Source organism: Apodemus sylvaticus, chromosome 1 (genome assembly GCF_947179515.1).
Source record: "Apodemus sylvaticus chromosome 1, mApoSyl1.1, whole genome shotgun sequence".
Lineage (NCBI taxonomy): Eukaryota > Metazoa > Chordata > Mammalia > Rodentia > Muridae > Apodemus > Apodemus sylvaticus.
In genome coordinates, this window is record NC_067472.1 from 85,776,612 (window position 1) to 85,799,710 (window position 23,099).

A 23,099-nucleotide genomic window follows, 5' to 3' on the forward strand; every position below is an offset into this window, starting at 1 on the left:
ATACTTTTGGTAATGAAATTTTGAACTGCACTTATGCTCTGGACTTGGAAAAGTTCATCCTGAAGTTCCCTTATGAGACCTGTACTATAAAAGTGGTAAGCAAGTGTTTTGGGGGAGTGACTTAGAAAGTAGAAATATAATCACTATGGTGAGGATTTAGAGTTTGAAACAGAATAGTAGTCAACCAGATTGGCTTATTCTGTTGTATTACTAATATACCCAGAGGATACTTTTGATCATGCCTAGAAACATTCTGGCGATAGGATGGACTCTACTTCTGCCATCAATGTGGCTGTAAGTCAAGGATATTCTCAAATAGCCTATAATGGCCAGGGAGCAAGAGGTCTGAAATATTACTGGTGAAGAAGCCTAGTGCTTGAGCTACTAGCCTTGGGTTTGACTTAAGCTACTTAACCTTACTAGTTTGCTTATAGGAAAATGGGAAAGATGCTGTCATCCCTACAGGATATTAAGATGAACAATACTCTAGGAGTGAAAGGCAGGACATGTGACTTAGACAAAGCAAATGCTTGGCCATGGAGCTATTTTAATCTAACCCCTGAGTGAGCTGGAAGCCTATTTTTGGTGCTACCGGATAGAGAACCTAGCTTTTAAGAACAGGTGTTAAAAGCAAACAGTTGCTAAGCAATAGGGTTTTCTCTATTACCAAGCAACAGGATTGCCCAATCAGGGTAATTAGGTGTAATAAAATAAAAAACCTGCCACATGGCAGACGTTTTCAAGCTTCCATCAAAGATTTCAGTTGATGTGGGTGTGGGGTGAGTCCTGGAAATTCACTGTTTGACAGGCTATGTCACCTGACCCTGATGTTGGAGCCTATAGTGTAAGCTTTGTGTATAGTTAGACAGTCATCTGGGTCACTAAGAGCCTCTGTGATGGCCCAGAAAAGTAAATACCTTTTGTGAAAATTTGTAACAATTTAAACTTATCTGTTCTTCTTTCGAAAGTTTCATACTTGTATACAATGTATTTAACATACCTACCACTCCCTGCTACTTCCAGCTTCTCTCAGAACTCCCCAGCACAGATCCCTCCCAACCCAATATTCTTCCTAATCTCAAGAAATTTGAGTTGCTGTCCTCTAGGTTCAGAATCTCCTAACTGCAACCTGTGAATGGCTAAATCTAATATCATAGTCTTTATGTAATGATCTTTGGATTAAGAGTGTTTTTTAAAGTTAAGATGCCATAAATTCTAGGACAGTTACTGTCAATACTCAGCAGAAAATTGTTAGGTAACAATTGTCTTGCCTTAGACTAAGCTCTCTGAGGTCAGGGGTAACAAAGATGGCTCCTCTCAGCTCAAAGGCATCTATTTAGTTGCTGAGTGGGTATATTTGAATAACCTGTGTACATGTCTGAGAATGGGACCATGATTCCCAGCATAATAGACCATAATAGAAATGGAACAGAAAACCAGACTCTACCCCTAACGTTTGAACTCTCCTCTTGGCCTGTGACTCTTACAAGGATATCTCAAAAGAGCTAGCTATAGTCTCCTGGCAAGGGGCTGAAGTGCTTTCAGGAACTTGTACTGCTGAACTCAAATGGGTTCCCACTCTAATGATCAGAGGGGATGGTCTCCTAGAACTGTCTTTCCCACTGAGGAATCAATCCACTGCCTCATTGGTACTGTTTGTACACAGATTGGTGGATACCAGGTGAACATCAGAGCGGGGGACACCAGCACAGATGTGAAATATAAAGATGATATACATCATTTTTTCTGTCCAGCTATTCAAGCAGAGATCCATGAGATTTCAGAAATTGTTGTCTGCATGGAGGATCTAATAACTGTAAGTGATGTGGAATGATTTCTCTCTCATATGGCTATAACAGGGTTAATAGAATGCTGTTGTAGACGTAGCTGAGCTTAACAGCTGAATGAATTTCAATTTTTTGTTTTTACCTTTTTGCTGTGGCCATGGTACATTTTCCACATGGAGGTTGTTTCTAAGGCTAAAATGGAAGAACAGCATTCGCCTGACAGGGTGGCTGTAAGAACTGAGTACACACCATGTTGAGCACAGTGTGCCTAGTATATCTGCAGTCACACTGATAATCACAGGACTGACTGAGTAACATATCCCATATCCTGTCCCCAAACTCATCTAGCTTTTCCAATGCCTTTTAATACTGGAAACCCAAAGGTGTAAAACCCAAGAGCAGGATTGGAAGATACATCTGTCCCTGAGCTCCTTATACTGCGTGTCAGCAGCCAGGCTTCTTGCAACTCCAGCATTAATTTATGCCAACTAATCTGGGTGTTTCCCACGAAATAGCAAGTGGCGGAACTTCAGAGACTTTCTCCTAAATCTTTTTATTTTCTTTCCAGTTTTCTTTCCCACAACTTTTCTCTAGGCTTGCTGATGAAAATCAGGTAAGAATACAATTTGCTGTCTCTCTCTGTGTCTCTCTCTGTGTCTCTCTCTGTGTCTCTCTCTGTGTCTCTCTCTGTGTCTCTCTCTGTGTCTCTCTCTGTGTCTCTCTCTGTGTCTCTCTCTGTGTCTCTCTCTGTGTCTCTCTCTGTGTCTCTCTCTGTGTCTCTCTGTGTCTCTCTCTGTGTGTCTCTGTGTCTCTCTGTGTCTCTCTGTGTCTGTCTCTGTGTCTGTCTCTGTGTCTGTCTCTGTGTCTGTCTCTGTGTGTGTCTCTGTGTGTGTGTCTCTGTGTGTGTGTCTCTGTGTGTGTGTCTCTGTGTGTGTGTCTCTGTGTGTGTGTCTCTGTGTGTGTGTCTCTGTGTGTGTGTCTCTGTGTGTGTGTCTCTGTGTGTGTGTCTCTGTGTGTGTGTCTCTGTGTGTGTGTCTCTGTCTGTGTGTCTCTGTGTGTGTGTGTATGTCTGTTGAATGTATGCCATTTGTGAGGTGGTACCTACAGAGGACAGAAGGTATCAGATACCTGTAATTGGAGTTAAATGCAGTTAATGACTGGTGTAAGATTCTGAGAACTGAATTTGTTCCTATGGAAGAGAAAGTATTCATGGAGTCCCCTCTCCAATCCTAAGAATGCAATTCTTCACTTATGAAACATTAACACTTAAATTCATGGCAAAGGTCATGATCACATTAATTCTATGAAACACTAGTTTCCCACTGTTAAGGAAGTGCCAGTATTTTAATCGATGCTCACCATGTTTGGTTTGTGCATGCATACATGCGTGGGGGAATGAGTGTTGCACGCATGCAATTGTAGGTCAAAAGACCACTGCAATTATTTCCGTGTCTTTTCAATTTTGAAGAATGCATCTGAGATGGGATGGATTGTTAAGATTGGCAATGGTACAAGAGTCCACACTCTGCCCTTGAAGGATGCCATAGTACAAGGATTTAATCTTTTGATTGACAGCCAGAAAATAACCCTCCACGTGCCAGCCAATGCTACTGGAATAGCTCACTATGTGGTAGGTTTGAAACCCCTTTATACCACCATCAAGGAAATGGCCAATATTATTTTTAATTGAATATAATCTTTATTTGCATTTCAAATGCTATAACCTTTCCCAGTTTCCCCCTCCCTGAACGCCCTCAAACCCTCCTCCCACCCCCTGCCTCCAAGTATGTCCCTCCACCTGACCCACTCCTACCTCCCCCCACCCCTGGGTTTCCCTTTGTTGGGGCATCTATTGAGCCTTCACAGAACCAAGGACCTCTCATCCCACTGATGCCTGACAAGGTATCCCTCTGCCACATTTTTGGCTGGAAACATAATATACTCCTTGACTGACGGCTTAGTCCCTGGGAGTCCTGGGGCATCCGGGTGACCAACCTCATTGTTCTTCCCATGGGGCTGTAAATCCCTTCAACTCCTCCAGTCTGCCCTTCAACTCCTTGACTAAGACTAGGGACCCCACACCCAGTCCAATGGTTGGCTGCTAGCATCTGCCTCTGTATTCATAAGGCTCTGGCAGTGCCCATCCTGAGATGACCATAACAGGCTCCTTTTGGTATGCATTTCTTGTCCATAATGTCAGGGTTTGGTGACTGTTTATAGGATGAATCCCCAGGTAGGGCAGGTCTTTGGGTGGGGAAATGGCCAATATTCTTAACACTAAGCATGATCTCAAACATGTTCTCAAATAAATGACCAGTATTGCCAACTTAAAGTATATATATGGGCATATTGGCATACACCTGTAGTTATAGCACATGGGAAGCTAAGGCAGGAGGCTTGTGAGTTTGAGGACAGTCTAGACTACATAGTGAAAATCTGTCACACAAACAACCTGTAAGTTCTAATAACAATTAGATGATAGGAACATCATCTATGTGAAGAAGAGACATGGGCCTTGCTATTCATGCTTCCTTCTTACAGGCTTATATTCAAGATATAATATAGAGCAAGAGTATTCTTGAGTCTTAAGAATTAAGGTGTTCTGTTTGGGTGACATTTTTTACTTTGTCTTACAGACCATCCAGGAGACATTAAATCGATGTTATAATTGCTCTACATAGGGTTTAGGCCAGTGATGGGCCATAAAGCAGTAGTCCCAAAGACTGAAGTAGAGATAAATTTTGTTGCCTGGTTATAATAGCTGTAGTAACCTCACAGTGCAATGTCTTTCCTGTGTTGGTGGTGGTGCTATGTGAACCTGCACTGCCTGCAGTATAAAAGCTTCAAACACACACAATCACATGTTAGGTGGTTAATGGCAAAGCTAGGTTTTACGATACTATGGTCTACAGTAAAAGGTCAATGGTTTAATGATATATCTCTTAGGCTATACCTCACTGTTAAGTCATGCATGAGTGTACTTGGGACAGGTGCTGGCAAGTGCTCATACATTGGTTAATAAAAGACCGCTTGTTTCATCTTAAGAATAATAGGATTCCTGAGCTCTAGGATTCCTGAGCTCTGTAAGTATTCTGACAAGATAGTCATGGAATACGGCCAGGTTCTTGTTGTGGTCTCCCTAGAAATGGTCAGCTATGGGTCATACCTACAGACATCACTAGTTTTCCAGGCATTATAGAAGATAAGGTTAATACCAGAGCATTTTGTGCCAAAGTGACACCCAATGCTTGAGCATATGATTCTTACTAAAGACTCAATCTAATACCTTCAAAATCCTGACCCTCCAGCAAGAGAGCAGCTATCTCTATACTGTGCAGCTGGAACTCTTGTTTTCAACTCCTGGGCAGAAGATCACCTTCTCTTCACAAGCTATCTGTGCACCAGGTGAGGCCCAAGAGAGCAGAGCTTCAGCAGTGGGAAACATTGTTGCTAGGATTTAACCAATGCTGATGTGTATTCTGTCAACCATTTCCTATAGATCTTTCTGTGACGTGTAATGCTACCCACATGACTCTGACTATACCAGAATTTCCTGGGAAGCTAATGTCTGTAGACTTTGAACACAGGAGCATCCCTGAGGACCAATGGCATGCCAATGGGATTGACAAAGAAGCAACAAATGGCTTGAGACTGCATTTCAGAAAATCTCTCTTGAAGACAAAAGTATGTCTGTTAGGCTCTGAATGCCACCAGAGCCTTCTGAAGTACTCTTGTGGGTGATGTGATACAACTCATGACTTTCCCATAAAGCCTACTTGCTAGAGTGATGGATTTAAATAACCTTGATCACTTTACATGAGTTTTCAAGGAAAGTTCTTTCCAATACCATCACTTTTAACTTCTGCGTGTGGATACTATCCTAGATTTTTTTTTCTCAGTTCATTTTTGACAAGTACAAGCTACCTGTGAGGCATCTAATGATGAACCTTCTATGTGCGCTCTCTCTCTATATATATATATATTTTTTTTCTCAGATTAACTTGGTCCAAACAAAAGGGTACCCTATTGTCCTGAGGCTAGTCTTGATGGATGCAGGGATAGAATGTCAGGATGTGTATAGCAATAGTATTTTTAACCTCTGGAATTTTGAGTCCCTTCTTGGGTTTGGCAAGGGGTTCCACTATTCTTTACAGTTTGATTTGTTAATTAAAGCTTTAGTGACTAATAGTACAAAAAGCATGAAGCAACTGGGTATTTTAAAGCAATAAACTTCTGCCTAGAGAAGATCCTCATGCGAGGAAGTGGCAGCTCTTCTTTGTTTTGGCTCAGAAGGAAACTAGGTGAGTTCGAAATGGGCTCTGCAAGTGTCCAGGGACTCCCACTACCTGATGTGGCTACTTGACATTCTCTCGTTCCAGCCCTCTGAAAAATGTCCATTCTATCAGTTCTACCTCTCGTCACTCAAGTTGACCTTTTACTTCCAAGGACACATGATATCCACAGTGATTGATCCCGAATGCCACTGTGAGTCACCAGTCTCTATAGGTAAGCATATTTTCTAATCAGAATTATCTGGGGAGTTTTGGTTTTGGTACTTTTAATGCATGTGAGAAAATGTAACAGATAATCAAGAATCTGCTTCAGGCTTATGACTCAAGAGGCTTTAAGGTGAGCCCTGTTGGTACTCTGTCTGGACTCTACCCCCACAGTTACCTGGCAACAGCCAGATATGCCCCTCCCCACAGTTACCTGGAGAGACAGGTAGGCCTGGCCCATTATAAAAGGGGCTCCTTGGCCCCTCCTCCCTCTCTTACTCTCTCTTGCCTCTTACCCCCTTGCTCTCCCTCCCCATTCTCTCCCCCCCTCCATGTGGTCATGGCCAGCCTCTACTTCTCTACTTTCTCCTTCTCTCTGCCTTTCTCTGCCTCTACTACCCTCTTAATGCCCCTCCCCATGCCCTAAATAAACTCTATTCTATACTGTGTGTGGTCCCTCAGGGGGAGGGGATGCCTCAGCATGGGCCTGCTGAGGAACTCCTTTCCCCCATGTAACCATAGAACATATTCTTACACCTATTTCTCTTTTTATGATCACAACATTCCTATCAGAAAGAGAAGTTTAAGTTCTAGGATGGGGGCTCACGTGTGCTACCATTCTCAAACATTCATGAGGGGAGATCATTGTGTAACTTCTAAATTTAGGAAATCTGGTTATAGTGAGTTAGATATCAGAATCCCCAACCCATGGACAAAGGCTTCCAGCTTCTAGTTAAAACTCTCTAGAGTTCCCGAGATCCCTATAAACTCTGAAAAGGATTCCTGAGTCGGCACTTTCTCTAACTGAGCCCTGCTCCTCTTTACGCCTCACCTCCAGCAGGTCAGGCCAATCCTTAAAGCTGACTTCTCAGTTTCTCCTCAAATTGACTGGGATTAGTGAGTCCAGTCTGAGTATGCCTTACTGAAGTGCTCAGAACCCTCAGTTTTAGAGTTCTGTTGGATTTTTTTTTTAATGATTAATAGCTTATCAGTTGGGGTTCCTTTGTTTTAAAAAAAAAAAATCTGAAATTCAAGGCTTGAGAAAGGGAAACAATGGAACCTACTACTATATAACCAACCCAGACTGAATCCTTTATCAGGATTGTCTTCAAAGGCTTCATCACCTCTGTGACCCTTCTTTCCATGTCTCCTGATCTATATGACAGTAGCACTGAATGTAGTAATTTACATTCCTCCTGTAACTCAAGCTGGTCTACCAGCGTTTGCCCAAAGACCTAAGACTCAAACTTAGTTGCTGGATTCATTCTAACACTTCGAGGCTGACAGGTAATGTCACAGGGTGAGCTTAATTTTCTCTAAACCTCTGCTTCCGTCCACTTACAGATGAAATGTGTGCACAGGGTGGGTTTATGGACTTTGAGGTCTACAGCCACCAAACAAAACCTGCCCTGAACCTGGAGACCCTCCTGGTGGGAAACTCTTCCTGCCAGCCTATTTTCAAGGTTCAGTCTCTGGGGCTTGCAAGGTTTCACATACCTCTGAATGGATGTGGAACACGACAGAAAGTGAGTTGCAGCCCATGATAAGAAGTTAAGATTTTAAAGTAAGTATTTGGTTGAGGAACTTTCTCTAATAACCTACCATTGAAGTTTGAAGGTGATAAAGTCATCTATGAGAATGAAATACATGCTCTCTGGGAAAACCCACCATCCAACATTGTATTCAGAAACAGTGAGTTCAGGTGTGATACAATTTCTATTTGTCTTTTTTTTTTTTCTAACGTCAACTTAAACTACAGGGCTTTTTGTTAACATGATTCTTCATATCTACCTACCCACAATTTTCCAGGATGACAGTGAGATGCCATTACATCAGAGACAGTATGCTACTAAATGCCCATATCAAAAGCCATTTTTCTCCAGCAGCCTTTGTAAAGCCAGGTCCACTGGTGTTGGCCCTACAAACCTACCCAGGTGAGATGTTGCAATTTGAGCTAATGGATGAAACCCTTTTTCTAGGGTTTTCCCCTAAGATGCACTATCTAGTGCTGTCAGCCTACTGGATATTGCAGCCAGCCTGTACCTGAGTCCTGAAGTGGTTTCTGTTAATTGCAGACAAATCCTACCAACGACCTTATAGGAAGGATGAGTACCCTCTAGTGAGGTACCTCCGCCAGCCAATCTACATGGAAGTGACTGTCTTGAATAGGAATGATCCCAATATCAAGCTGGTCTTAGATGACTGTTGGGCAACCTCTTCTGAGGATCCGGCCTCTGTCCCCCAGTGGCAGATCGTCGTGGATGGGTATGTACTCCCTACACCACAGGGTTGCTCAGATACAACATCAGAACTTACTAGTGATTGAAAATAATCCTCCTGGAACTTAAAGGAGACTTTGGTCATGAATTCCCTGAATTAATCCTTGTTTGTAGTCATCAGTGCTTGGTTTAATCTGGTGGCTCAGGCTACTTTTCTATCCTATTACGGAATGGGCTTCTCTCCAAACAGTCTGGCGCTATTGCATCTTTATCGTGAGAGGGAGAATTCTAGTATGTTTACTGAACACCTACCTACCATATGCCAGGCTGTCACATTTCCCATCCCATCACCTGAGAAACATTTGCTGCCACTTTGAAGGAATCCAAGCTTTACATGAATTATTTCAACAGCAAGTGGTAGAATTCAGACTGGAAGTCCTACTTGATGCTAAACAAATGTTACAGTGCTCTTGTCTATAGAGTGTGTCCTCTCAGCTCTGCCCGAAATGTTTCCTCCAAGGGTTTCTTACCTGAAAAGAGTGATAATGTTAGCTTTTTTGGCTCTGTGGTAATATGTCACAAGACTCCAAACCTACAGTTAGACTCCCGCCTTGAGTACCTACAGACCCATTCAATCACACAACCCATCCTTTGAAGATTAGCCGAGCATCCCTTCCCCATGAGACCAACCCCGATCCCTTTATCCCTCTATGTAAGTCTTCATGCCTTTTGTTCTTTTCATCCTTAATGCCATCATTTCCTGCTAGTGTGTAAAACAGAATGGCAAGGATTCTATTTCTGTTGCAAACAGTTACTACCTAGGAAATAATAGAAACTCAAGCTAGGGTAATAAGTAAGCTGTCTTAAGTAAAACACACACACACACACACACACACACACACACACGAATATACACACATGCACAATAAGAGTATGATTACAACTTGAACTTGTTGATAAATCTATTTGGCTAAACAAATATGCATTTGCATTATATAGAATACAGAGAACTTAGATATTAGTATAATATTAGGAGAATATTAGAACTTTGTGAATATTGATGGCCAGGTCCAGTCAGAAGAATGTATGTAAAACAGTGGCACTGGTCAGATGTAGACATAGCTGTAGCATAGAAGTATCACATGTGGCTCACCATGTGCAAATAGGTACAATGTGTAGGTTCCTGTGATTGATGCCCCCCTCTTGGTACCTGTTTCCCAGCTGTGAATATGAACTGGACAACTACCGCACCACTTTCCATCCACCCGGCTCCTCCACAGCCCATTCCAGTCATTACCAGAGGTTTGATGTGAAGACTTTTGCCTTTGTATCAGAGGCACGGAGGCTCTCCAGCCTGGTATGTGATCAAGAAGCCACATTGGGGCAGGATAACAGTGACTGCATGAGTTCCCCCTGATGCTCTTCCTCCTTTTCCAGATTTATTTCCACTGCAGTGCCTTGATCTGTAACCAAGTCTCTCTTGACTCCCCTCTGTGCTCTGTGACTTGCCCTGCACCTCTGAGGAGCAAACGAGGTAAAAATTCAATCCTTGTCTTTATTGCTCAAAGCAAGCCTCAATTTTCTAGAATTGAGTGCATTTGAGGATAGTGATAACTTGTTCTCCACCTAATCCCATGAAACCTCTCCACCTGGTCATCTTTTACTAGCATGGCATCCTGAGATGCACAGGTTCTTATTTAGCCTGATGAACCCATCCTTTGAGAATCTATCCATGACAGATGACTGGAGTCCATGTCACAGGATACTGCAAGGGGCATCTACTAGGGACTCCATGAATGCCTCTGTTAAACACAACCTTGATTATCTGTCTCCCACCACAGAAGCCAGCAAAGAAGACACAATGACAGTTAGCCTTCCAGGACCCATTGTCTTGTTGCCAGATGATTCTTCATCCAAAGGTATAGATTTAAAGTCTGGGGTACTTCTGAATGCAAGGTTTTAGGTTTTTTTCTGCTAAAAATTCAATAGGATTAATGACAAAACTAAACAAAAACTAAGTTCTCAGAGAACCTTGAAACTTTTGCATACACACCTGAAAATCTTGACACCAGCACAACCATGTCTCTTACCTACTGATAGACTTGCTTTATCTTATAGTCTTTTTGTAACCATGCAAGGTGTGTGGGACTCTTAGCCATGGTATTGTTAATGATCCATGGTGTTCCTTCTCCCAACTCTATTCTGATGCTGGATATCATAATGGATTTATAATGCCAGACTAGATCTTAGAGGATTGTTGCCTACCATACCAAGAAATTCAGTGTATATTATTTACAGGTTGCATGCTGGTAGGTTGACAAGCATGAATATCCCTTTAACTTTTGCCAATCTGAAATCCACTGTAGATTATGCTACTATAATCATACCATGCCTCACCCAGAAGGCCTCAACTCCAGGCCTCAAATGTAAAATTAAGCTACCTTAAACCTCTAGCCAACTGCCTTGTGACATCACATACCCAGGAATCACTAACCCTTAGGACATTGTATTAGTCAAAACAGACTCTGAAGCATTCTCTAAGTATTGGCCCATCTGGCTTGAGATGGAAAGAGCAAATGGTTAGAAGGCGGGGCGGGGGGATATGGGGTGTGTGGAGCAGGGGAAGGATGGAGATAGCAATAGGGTGAGGAGGGGGAGGCTACATTCTATTGCAAACTTTCAAAACCAAGTGATGGAGCCTTAAATTTTATAGAAGGGCTCAGCCTTCTATAAGCCTTATGACTTGAATACCTGATTTCTTCGTAGGTGTTATGGACCCTGACAGCTATGAGATTACCAAGGATATTATTGCCAGGGATATTGCTTCTAAAACATTAGGTGCTATGGCTGCGCTAGTGGGCTCAGCGGTCATTCTAGGCTTCATCTGTTACCTGTATAAGAAAAGAACTATAAGGTTCAATCACTGATTGGACTTTCAAATAAAGAGACTGCAATACAACTTTTGTCTTAACATGTTCCTGTGTGTACAGGTATGTGTGAAATGGGAAATGATAAAATATAGTACCAACCCACCAGGCCTCTGTTCCAAGTCCTGGCAAGTCTTTCTCTCCTGCCCAGCACCCACTCCTTCCAAGTATCTTGTAAAGCATGACTCTTAAACTTGAATAGTTTACAAAATATATTTATGTATAAGAAACTCCCAATTTTATAAGGCCAATTTACAATAATATCTTACCCCAATATTTCTAACCTCTCAAACATCAGAAATATATCTGAAGCCATTTGGGTATCCATGTCTCCCCTTCCTGCTCTGCTGGTCTTGTCTACTCAGCCTCTCTCTGCTGCTGCTCCTCCTCTTCAATCACTGGCCTCTCACTGCCTCAATGTGAATGGATAGGAAATCTCTTGCAACATATGTACACTTGGGTAAGGCCAGTACTCAGGCACCACCTACTTTTCTTGTGCAGGAAGAAGTGGTTTCATGGGCCTGAAACTTGCCAAGTAGACTAGACTAACTGACCAACTAGCCACAGGTATCTGCCTGTCCCTGACTCCCTAGCACCAGTAATATGGCCTGTTCCAGTGTGACTGGCCTTTTAAAACAAAACAAAAACCACATGGAGCTCAATCTTGGGTTCTCGTGCTTGCCAGACAATCACTTTCTGGCTGATCTGTCTCTCCATCTTTCCAGCCTGTTGCCTTCTGTTTTAAGACTAGAAAAATATTTAAGAATTGTTACCTTCAATCAATTTTTAGATCTGGGACCTGTTCACAATCCCCTAGGCAGGAATTTATCAACTTGAACAGGAAAAGATAAACTTACAGCTTGTTTCCTATCTGAGAATTTGTGACTTCCTTAGTCCTATACCTGACACATGTCATTATGTTCAATAGGGCTTAGCTTCATCCCACCTGAAAGAGGACACTTAGGAGTCCTCTGTGTTTGAGTGCCTCACTCGGACACAGGATTGGGATAGGAGTAGAAAACCACTTGTGTCAAATTTTGTCACAATAGTGAAACATCAAATGTGGGGTACTTAAGAGGCTTTGGGGATTGTTGGGGATTGTTTCCACCTTCCTGTTGGTGCTCAAGTCCAAGTCTGGATGGTGCCATTGTGTAGGGGGATGGTGGGAACATGTGCCAGCAGTGATCACATCTGGAGCCAGGAAGATGATGCACATCAGTCCCTTGAGACCACCCTCCATGGTCTAACAACTTAAACATCCACAGCACCTCTCAAGGCCAACATTTTAACATGTGTCTCTTTGGGGGAAACAACATACACCATTCTAAATCATTTGACCAAGACTATTCCTTTAAGGAAAGATTGTTCACAGTAAAGTATTTCCTAACTCGAGCAGCTCCCTCAAGACTTCTGGGACTTTAAATGATTGAGTTGTACCTCTATAACTCCTGTTTAAAGATTTGTCTCTGGGGGAAGAAGGAAAGGATGCTGTGAGGGCCATCTTAGGTGCAATTACAATGCCACTGGTATCCAGGCTCTACACTGAGCCTGAGCCTAGTGAGCATCTCCACTTGCACTCAGCTCCTCCTCACGAGGCTCGCTTCCTGGGGCATCCTACTTTTCCCTAGGATGCTTGGACAAAGTTATCCACACGACCAATCTTGACCTAATGCCAGAGCTTGGTCCCCTTTCACATATCTAACAAATTCATCTGTATCCTTTGACTAGAAAATATGTTCCCCCCACACACTCTAAAAACAGTTTTAATCTCTGTAATTGGGAAGAGGTTCAAATAGAAATACAAAATTTTGCTGGGGATGCGGAGGTATTTGGATTACATTTCCTAATCAGTCCATCATTGAGGGAAGCCTGAATGGGGGCTGATACAGAGGCCTTAGAGGAGCACTGCTTACTGGCTTGCTCCTTGTGGCTTGCCTAGTCTGCTTGCTTAAGTACCCAGGACCAACTGCACATGGGTGGCACTGCCTGTAGTGCACTGGGTCCTCCCCCATCAGGCATCAATCAGAAAATGCTCCCACAGACTAGCCTACAGGCCAATCTGATAGACACTCCCAAGGTTCCCTCTTTCCAGATGACTCTACATGTGTCGGGTTGACAAACCAACACAAGAGTCCACTATATACTTGTTCCAAGCCAGGAAAAAAAAAAAAATATATATATATATATATATATATATATATATATATATATATATATATATATATAAAACTCCTTGATTATTGGTTATGCTGTTGAGATTTTCAAAACCTAACCTGGAGGTCAAAGCATATCTATTTTGTAGTACATAGTATGTCTCAAGCTTTATGTTGAATACTCTTTCAACATACTCTCTTGGACTTTGCATAGCTGTGACAATGGGGGGGGGTGTCATGGAGGGACAGATTTATTTTGGCTCAAGTTTCCAAAGTTAAAGTTGGTACATGGCAGAAGAGGCATGTGTTGGAGAAAGAGCTAGCATCACTGAGGACGGTGAAGCCAGGGGTAGCCTTCAGAGGTGTGCTCCTTATAGGGCTGCTCTGCTCAGCAAGGCCTCACATCATAAGGTTTTCACAATGTACATGCTATCCGATGGGCCAAGTGGTCATAGGAGCTAGGAATACTTCAAACCACCACAGCCTTTCTTCTCAAATTATTTTGTTACAGTTGTTCAGAGTAAAACATCCTAGACTGAGAAAGCCTATGCTTACACTGTGTGGAAGGTCTGGCGTATCCAGAGTGCCAGGGGTTAGAAGCTCAGGTCATCAAAGCCATTCTTAGAAGCCAGCGTTTAGCGGTATAAGAAATTATGCTAAAAATAAAGCAAGAATTGACCTTGGATTCAAACTTTTCTGCGTGGAACCTTATGTCTCTAGGCTGCTGCATTCAAATGAATCTGATTCAAATGAATCAGAAATAAAAATTTCCTGTGCTGTGCCTTTTTAAATGACATTAAAACGAACACTGATTTTAATAGCAGCCAGCACAGCAAATGCAAAAATAAGCTGGCTCTAGCACCTCATGTCCACATCTTGATCTAAAAGCAAATATGTATCAGTTTTGGTAGTTTCTCATGGAATTTGTAGATGTGATAGATCTTCATAACGTTAGATGAGGCAGGTTGGCAATCACAAGGGTCCTAGTAAAGACACAGGAGATGTGCGCTCCGAGAAGATATGACAATGGTAGCCAAAAGTCTAAGTGCTGCAGGGTTACAAGCCAAGGAGCCCAGGTAGCCTCTAACAGAGGAACAGGTGAGGAACCATGGTGGAACCCCCAGAATCGGCTCTACTGCCCCATTTTGCACTTCTGAACTCCAGAGTTATAACTACTATACTGTTTTTATAGTACTAAGTTTATGTTGGTAAAGCCACTAAGGGAGACCAATCCACCCTCTAATGACTCATGACCCACAAGTTAGAAAAAACACATCACTGGAAATGCTCACATGAGTTTCTGGGGCCCTCTAATCACTACGGATGTCCCAGTCCATTGAGCTTTTGGTAGACCCTCACCTGCAAGCTGGCCCATGCGTGTTGGCATCAAGATCTCCTGGGCTTCTGGACGTCTCTTCAGCAAACTCCCTTCTGAAGTGTTTGCCACAGAACTTGGATGGTGGAAGGCAGAACTTGCCTGAAGCAGCTGCTCAGATGAACACTTGTTGCCATGGTATCCTGGAACAAGTACAAGGAGCAATAGATTCACGTTGGGTTCTCAACTTTTGAAAGTACACATCCTACAGTATGTGGGGGAGGCAGCCTATTCAGAGAGTAAGTGTGTGGGCAAGGAATTGAGCTCAAACCCCAAGAGGCTGCTCCTTTATCCACACTGGATTTGCGACCTTCCTTGTTGGGTAGCGATGGATTGTAATTGTAAAACAAGTGTCAGAAATAGGATCAAAGGTTCTTTGGTGGTTCTGATAGTGAAGGGCACAGGGGCTGGGAGTGGGCTTGTATATTGTGGAAAGAGACCCCCAACTTACTTTTCTTCCCTAACCTGTTCTGTGACTACTAAAGCTTACTTGGGTACATAAAATTTCAGCATACAAAGGTTGGGGTTCTAGATGTATATCCTGCTAGTTGTGTGACTTGAGCAGACAGAGCAATCCCTATGCCTGTTTCCACACTCCCAGTCCACGTCAATGTTCTAATCTTGTGGCAGGGGATCAAGGGAAATGTTCAATGCCATTATCAATGCATTGATACAAAGTTGCCTGGCCAACCCTAAAGCATCTAAACACCAGGATACTGACAGTACTAAACTCTAAACAAAACCTCAGAGACTATACATTCCTATAGGATGACTAACACCATGTGTGACACCAGGGGCCCTTAGATACATATTTTACAAGTACATATGCCCTGTCCTCACCCACTAAATGAATCCTGAAGGACTGGGTCTGAGGATGTTTAAGCAACATGGGAGGATAAATGATGGCCCCCAGTGATATCCGTGTGCTAATCACTGGATCTGTCAGTGTTCCTGACATGGCAAGAAAGACTTTGCTGCTGTGATAAGAAGGTTGACATGAGGAAAGTACCTGGATTATTGAAGTAGAACATGAATAGAGCCACACGTAGCCCTAGAAGAGGGAAGGAAGTCTGACTAAGGGAGAAGGGAGGTGAGGAGAGCAGAGACTGGGTGGAACATTTTGAAGATGGAGAAAGAGGATATTGTATAAAGTCTTGGGTTCAAGAGAGGAACATGGAGTCAGCTTGTCTTTTTGGGTAATAGATTTACTAGGAGAGTTATCAGTACCAGTAACGTTCGGGCAGAATGATGGAAAAACTAAAAGTTCAGGCCCATGAACAAATCAGGGGATCTCTTCTTACCAGTGCAGAATGTGGGGAAGGGCCCATGTGTGTATTAAATGAGTAGCTCATAGCACCTTAAGTACTTGGGTTTCTCTGAGTGTGGGAGAAAGACCTTTTGACTGCCAGGTCACAGCACTGGGCTTTTCCTCTCCTGGGGTCTGGTTACCCGAGAAGCTTTCCAGGAAGTGAGGATTAAAGTTAGTCCTGATAGGATAGGGTGGCTGTTGTTTCCTTTTACAGCAGCTGGGATGGGGGTGGGGCGGAGCCTGCTGCAGGGAGGCAGGGCCTGAGTGGCCTCTTAATCCAAAACCTGATTGTAGCCAGAGACCAGAAATGGACATTGTAAGCTGAAAGGGTTGATATTTAAGCCCTAGGACTCTTGGAGGGTTTTCAATCGTAGCCCTTAAACAGAATAAACAGAAGAAAGCCCAAAAGCAGGGCCCTGGGGCAGAAAGTGTAGGGTTTAATCAAAACAGATGTGCTTCCCTCTTCTTACCGCCCCCGCCCCTACCCCTCTCCACCCCCACCCCCACCCCCACCCCAGGCTTTGCTGTTAGAGAACCTTGCCTTTCTTCTTTCTGGCACAGCTTAGCATCCCTCAGGGGATGTTTCCTGGTTAGCCTAAAATAAAGCTTCCCTTCCCCCTGCCTGCAGTTTAGAGGTGAAGGAAGTCCATAGTTTCATATAATGAGATTTAAGAGGAAAGTGGTAGGGGGTGTCTCTGTCTTTCCTTCTTGTCTTACACAGCTAAGACTCTCCCCCTTTTTTCTGTCTGCTTTGACTGTAATTTTGGGACATTGTGATTCCTGGAACTGTAGCAGCCCTCCTGCACCCATGAGGAAACCAACCTAGGGACACTCTGGGAATGAGGAGGCAGAGACCCAAGCGGCTGAGATCCTTAATGAGTTCCTTGTGTGGCCTGAATCAACCCAAGAAGCACTCATCTCTGGGTTTCCTGTTTAGTGGCAGATTAAAGGGTCTTGATTTTAAAAAGAAATATTGTGCTTATTGCTTAATGAACTCCTGGACCTACAAAGATGCAGTTAATGCTTTCACTTTCTTGTCTTTTTCTTGCAGATGCTAAAACCTAAGTGTGCTTCTCCTGGCACTGTGGTACCCTTTTCTTAAGTCCCCTCCCTGCCAAGTGGCTGAAGGTTCACCACATGACCAACCTTCATTCTGGCTCAACCAAGTCTCCCCTGGCCCCTTCTCTCCATTTTCCTCCTGCAGGAAGCTGCTGGGATTTATAGTTCACCCACCTTGCTGTCTTTAAATTCTAATAAAATTAGCCTCAGTCTTGTACAAAGAACTTCTGTTTTTACAAGAAAGCCCATGTAACAAATCTTTAAAAATAATAGATATAAAACAATAAATAAACCAATAAATGCATGGTTCCCCAAGCATGGCTGTTTTAATAGTTATTCTTGGTCTGTCTTTGTGGGGATCTAGGCGTTAGACAGACAGCAGAGGGGCCACAGATAGATAACAAGGATAGGAAACTTCTGGCTTCTTCCTTACCATCCTGACCTGAGAAAAGGACATGGCAGCTTAAGACAAAGACCTAGAGGTCTTCTTTTCTGGCCAGTAATCCCCCAATACACACAGACACACACACACACACACACACACACACACACACACACTGAGGGGCTGGAGGCTTTAAGGGTCTTTGGTTAGCTGGAATGGAAGTAGATTAGTCTTCTTCCCTTAATTTAGGGCTGGTCAGTTTAAACAAAGGAATGATAATAGGCCCACAACTTTGTTTAATCATGCCTTGAACTTATCAGACTGGTCTGCTGGTGTGTGTGTGTGTGTGTGTGTGTGTGTGTGTGTGTTCATGCACAAATGCACATGCACACACACATGCATTTCCTCACCTTTAATACAATTCTTTCTTCACCAACTGATTCTCAGATTTCTTCTGCTGCTTCCTGTTGTGCTCAAGATTTTTTTTCTGCCTTTTAATTCTTTAACTGTCAGAGAGAAACAAACCCAAGCCAGACTCCTAGAAGTAACAGTTATGTCATATCTGGAAGGAATAGACATTTTCTCAGTTTCTCCGGAAAAAGTCACATCACACTCTTACAGAAGTAGCCATATTAGTATAAAACTTATACACACCTCATTAGAATAGTGATTTTAATACCTAATAGATGCGAGTGCTATGAAAAGGTTTGTCCTGTTGACTAGGAAATAACAATAAAAAGCCTGTGCATGCTTAGCACTGACATATTTTTCTTTTAGATATTCTTCATCCATGCCTGGTTGAAGCCAAGGACACAGAACCCACAGAAACCAAGGACCAACTATGAAAAGAAGCTTGGTTCAGAGCAGACAGTACTGCAGTTTCTTAGCTCCTGAATTCAGGCGTCAGGAAACATGACACAAAGTCAGTGCTATGTACTGGAGACTTGGGTTTGAGCCTGGCTACTGCAGACTTGCAGCATGGCCCTGGGTAACCTGTTGTCCTCTCTGGGTCTCAGCTTACTGAAGACAGCAGGGATGATGGAGAAGATGCTTCTCACCTAGCTTCTCAGGGAGTAGGCTGGGCGTGCCAAAGCTCAAATCCTGCCTGCTACAGTCATAGAAGGGTCAGCCCCCGTGCTTTCATAGCTGATCTGAGTTTCCATCCTGGTGGCTGGCTCCAGTTAGCTGGGACGTTGGCTCCCTCTACTGGCTGAAAAACAAACTTGGGGGTAGGGGTGGAAATGACACCTCTCTCCTTTTCTTCCCCCCTCTTTTCCCATCTGTTTAACATCTTCAGGTGTGGAAGTTCTAGCATGCAAGGGTCACAGGGACTCCTATTCCCCATGGCTTCAATGGAAGCCACAAAGAGATGGTGTTTGACACACTGCTATTATGGGCACTACTCCCTGGGAAGCTAAACATTTACAATATGAAACTGGTGACCCTGGAGCCATTCTGCACAACAACAAAGGTCATGGGCACTCTGCTGCCTGCGAGCCTCAGAGTCTCACATAGCTGGGGGCAGGGCCTTCCCCAGAAGGCCTCAAAGGCACTCATACTAACAACATCCTGATTCCGAGGATGAGTTTTTCAAGCAGGCAAGCTGTGTTTGAGACTACTTACCAAACTACTCTTAGGCAGTCAAAGCTCTCAACCTTTCTGCTTCATCACCTTTAAAGTGGACAGGAGTTTGGATTGACTGGAGGCATGCAGACTCAATACAATGCTCAGCACACAGCAAGTGCTCAAAGCTAAGCAAAACAACGTTGTGGACAGAAAGATTATCTGTGGACTGCAGAAAAATTGTCTACTGAAGAAAGCTACAGTTCTTGTGGCACGGGCCCTGACTGCCTTTCCAATGAGCTATTCTTTGGCTGTGTATAAAAGGCCAGCAGCTCTATGGAATGAAGCTAACTTAACCTAGCCTTGATCTAGATGTCATGATTCCTGGATGAATTCAGCGAGTCGCTTGATCTCCAAACCTTGGCTTCCTCTCTATGATCTTACTGCTGATGCTTAAGAACAATAAACAGGCAGAGGAAACTAACTGGTCTACTCATGAACAGAAGGGTCTTCTGCTTCCAAGTGCTGTGAGAAAGCACCTTGAACTTGGCTGAGTTTGGAGCAAGAGTGTTTACATAATTAGAAATGTGTTTTGAAAAGCTCTTGCCTGGTAGCTGAGAAGCCTCCCCAGAAAGGTTGCGCAAAGCACTGCAAATATTCCCAAATCTTGTGTCCCAGCTGAGACCCTGCTCTAAGCCAGCAATCTACTTGACACATCCTCTTGGTGCCAAATGACACAGCTGGACTAATAGGGCAATTTGGGATGTGGGCTTTTCCACAGTGCCCATCTCAGGAAATTATCAGCTACTTCTACCCACTGGTTAAAGTTAAATATCTAGGTGTCAACTTTGTGTTCCCCCTTTCTTTTGCATCTACACCAACCAACCAACCAACTCCTCTAGATGTCCACACAAGAAAGATCTTCGTCCCCTTCAGGATAATGTGAGTCAAATCCACAGCCATCTTGTGTCCCCAGCTTTTGCAGACCTAAGTGGCCCACCTGTCCCCCATCCCCCAGCTGTGAGCCCCAACAATCCTAAATCTGATCTGGGCATAGATTATAATATAATCCAAATATAATCTGTAATCCAAAACCTTGGGAGGCTGAAACAGAAGGAGCTAGAGACGGAAGTCAGCTTTGACTATATAGAGTCAGGAAGAAGGAGGGGAAGAATTGAGAGAGGGAAGCATGGAGTGAGAGAGAAAGACATAGAGGGAGGGAGGGAGGGAAGGACGGAGAGAGGGAGGGAGGGAGGGAGGGAGGGAGGGAGGGAGGGAGGGAGGGAGGGAGGGAGAGGGAGAAGGAAACAAGGAGAAAAGGGAGAGGGAGGAGACAGGCAAATAGAAAGAAAAAACAAAAAAGAAATGAACACTTGGAGGTCTGACCACAGCATTTTCCCATATAGAAACTTGCAGTATTTCCCCTCAGTGCTGTGGTGTGAACCTCTGTTCCTTCTCCACATGTATTCTTACCACGCCCTGCCACACTAAGTTCCTTCCTGCCTTGAAGACTTAGGGCCACTGTGCCGACCTCCAGGAATATCTCTCACCACAGCCACAGCGTATCATTCTTGTGGTCACAGAGCAGTCCCTAATCTCTGTGGCTGCAGTGGCCTGGTCTTTAGCACCTCTGTGCACTCATCACAGTCTCTTACAGATGCCAGGGGAACCTATAATCCATCTCTGGTTCCCATGGCCTTGTGTGAGACCTTCTTAGCGTGGAGCATTCCCACATCTTACTCCTAAAGATCAGGAACCTTGACAAGATACACGTGATTGTGCGTACACATGGCAGTGTTACTCAAGACTTGTAACACGTGTCTTGCTAAGTCTCTGTTCCTTGGTGTTTTGAAAACAAGAGACTGCCACATTGTGAGCTGTCCTAAGGAGGTGACATGAAGCAAGGAACTGGGGGCCTCGGTCTGTAGCCCTCAAGGGATTGGATGAGACCCATGGCTGTGAAAACCTGGATGTATATATCCTTTCCTAGACACACCTCAGAGAAGAACCCAGGCAACTCTGCTAAAATTGATATGTTCTTTTATGCCAATAGTTGTTGCAGGGTGTTAATCAGTAATAAATAAACCACAAACACAATTGGTAATTGACCCCAATCTTGGGAGGAAGGCCAGGGACCCCCCATGCTCCCCAAGACTGAAGCCTGAGAACTCAGCTGGCTGGGCAGCAGGATTCACAGGTCAGACTCTTGCATGAAGTAAAGCGATGTTCAATAAACAGTAACTGTTACTACTACGAGTAACTAATACCTCTCGATGTTGGTAGCATGGAACAATTCTTGTTCTCTAACGGATGGATCTCTCTTTAGGTTCAAGTGCTGCTGGATAGCATAGGATGCAGAGAAGTTGAGGGCTTTCCATCATGCTAGAGCCAGTGGTGTAGCTGTTTCTCCCCAGCATGCTTCCTTTTCTTCTGATATTCCTTTGAGAAGCTTCTTTCTCTCCTACCCCACCCAACTGTGGGACCAAAGCAGCTGATCTGGCCCCTCTCCCCATTCCTGGCTCTTATACATACATACATACATACATACATACATACATACATACATACATACATATGGCACTTGAGCAGATGTAATACTGGCCACTGCAATTGGTTCAAGGTTGATCACATGGCCCTGATCTGTCCAATCAGAGCCAAACCTAGGAATTTGCATGTACTACAGGTATAGAAAGTACCCAGTACTTTCTAGTCAAGTACTGAGAACAACAAAGAGCTACCGAGACCTCCGTGTGGGACAATCCTGCTAAAAAAAAAAAGCAGCTCATGGTAGGGAAAGTGGGGTAAAATCACATGAGCTCCAGATCCTCACAATGCAAGATCTTGCAGACAGCCTGGACTACATACGAGGCCCTGTCTTAAGTGCATTAACAAAGATCTCCCCACTGTTGATTCAATGAACTGATGGCCTCTCCACATCACATCAATCTTTTTATAAACAGCTTCGAGTTGGGTGTGGTCTCTTGCAACTACAAAAAAACCTCTGTACTGTGGTTTTAATGTGAGAGGTCCCCCCCCCCCCCCCCCCCCCCGTAGACACATGTGCTTGGCTCCTGGTACTTGCCAGGGGCCACTTACAGATAGTTAGCCAGGCTCAGTTTCCCGTCCTCTAAACGCTTCCTGACCATCTGACCAATGACCTGCTGCCGTATCATCCCCACCATGATGGGGTGCAGCCCACGAACTGTAAACCAGATGAACCTTTCTTCACTAAAGTTGCTACTTTTGGGGTATTTTATCACAGCAAAGAGGAAAAGTAATTACTGCCCCATATTACTCAGGATCTACTAGGACATCAACACAGAACTTGTGGTGGTTTTTATGTGTTTCCTACAGTCCATGTGGAAACAGACCATAGTGCTAGTGGGATAGAAGGAACTCTTAGAGAATGGGGCTTACAGGGAAGAAGTTAGGTCATTTGGGGACTGCTCTTTGGACCCTGGACTTCTTGCTGACCCCAGCTGCCACTATGAGGGGAGCAGGCCTCTATCATACACTTCAGTCCTGATGCTCTATGCCATCACAGACCCAAACCAACAGGACTAATGGACTCTGTACTGGAACCTTGAAAACCATGAGCCCTATTTTTTCCTCTGTAATGTTGATTATCTCTGGTCTTTTGACATAATAGCAGAAATCTGATTAATGCCTCTTTTTTTTTTAAAATTAATTTATTTATATGAGTACACAGTAGTTGTCTTCAGACACACCAGAAGAGGGCATCGGATCCTATTACAGATGGTTGTGGGCCACCATGTGGTTGAACTCAGGGAATTGAACTCAGGACCTCTGGAAGGGAAGCCAGTACTCT

General features: G+C 43.8%; 1 protein-coding gene across 1 annotated transcript; it reads left to right on the forward strand.

Moving 5' to 3' along the window:
- Positions 1 to 264: 264 nt before the first annotated feature.
- Positions 265 to 11,455, forward strand: Zp2 (zona pellucida glycoprotein 2). The gene is made up of 15 exons (XM_052175905.1): positions 265 to 294; positions 1,667 to 1,816; positions 2,356 to 2,400; positions 3,256 to 3,417; positions 5,096 to 5,192; positions 5,287 to 5,471; positions 6,167 to 6,293; positions 7,628 to 7,809; positions 7,894 to 7,985; positions 8,093 to 8,217; positions 8,359 to 8,548; positions 9,724 to 9,859; positions 9,940 to 10,036; positions 10,344 to 10,421; positions 11,269 to 11,455. The coding sequence occupies exons 1-15, from the start codon at positions 265 to 267 to the stop codon at positions 11,427 to 11,429; spliced, it is 1,857 nt and encodes a 618-aa protein (XP_052031865.1). The 3' UTR covers positions 11,430 to 11,455.
- The last annotated feature ends 11,644 nt before the right edge of the window (positions 11,456 to 23,099 follow it).

Coding starts and splice junctions, on each gene's coding strand:
- Zp2 (XM_052175905.1), top strand. CDS start 265: ATGGACTCTACTTCTGCCATCAATGTGGCT. Junction 3,418..5,095: donor CTGGAATAGCTCACTATGTG/GTAGGTTTGAAA, acceptor CTGACCCTCCAG/CAAGAGAGCAGCTATCTCTA. Junction 5,472..6,166: donor AATCTCTCTTGAAGACAAAA/GTATGTCTGTTA, acceptor CTCTCGTTCCAG/CCCTCTGAAAAATGTCCATT.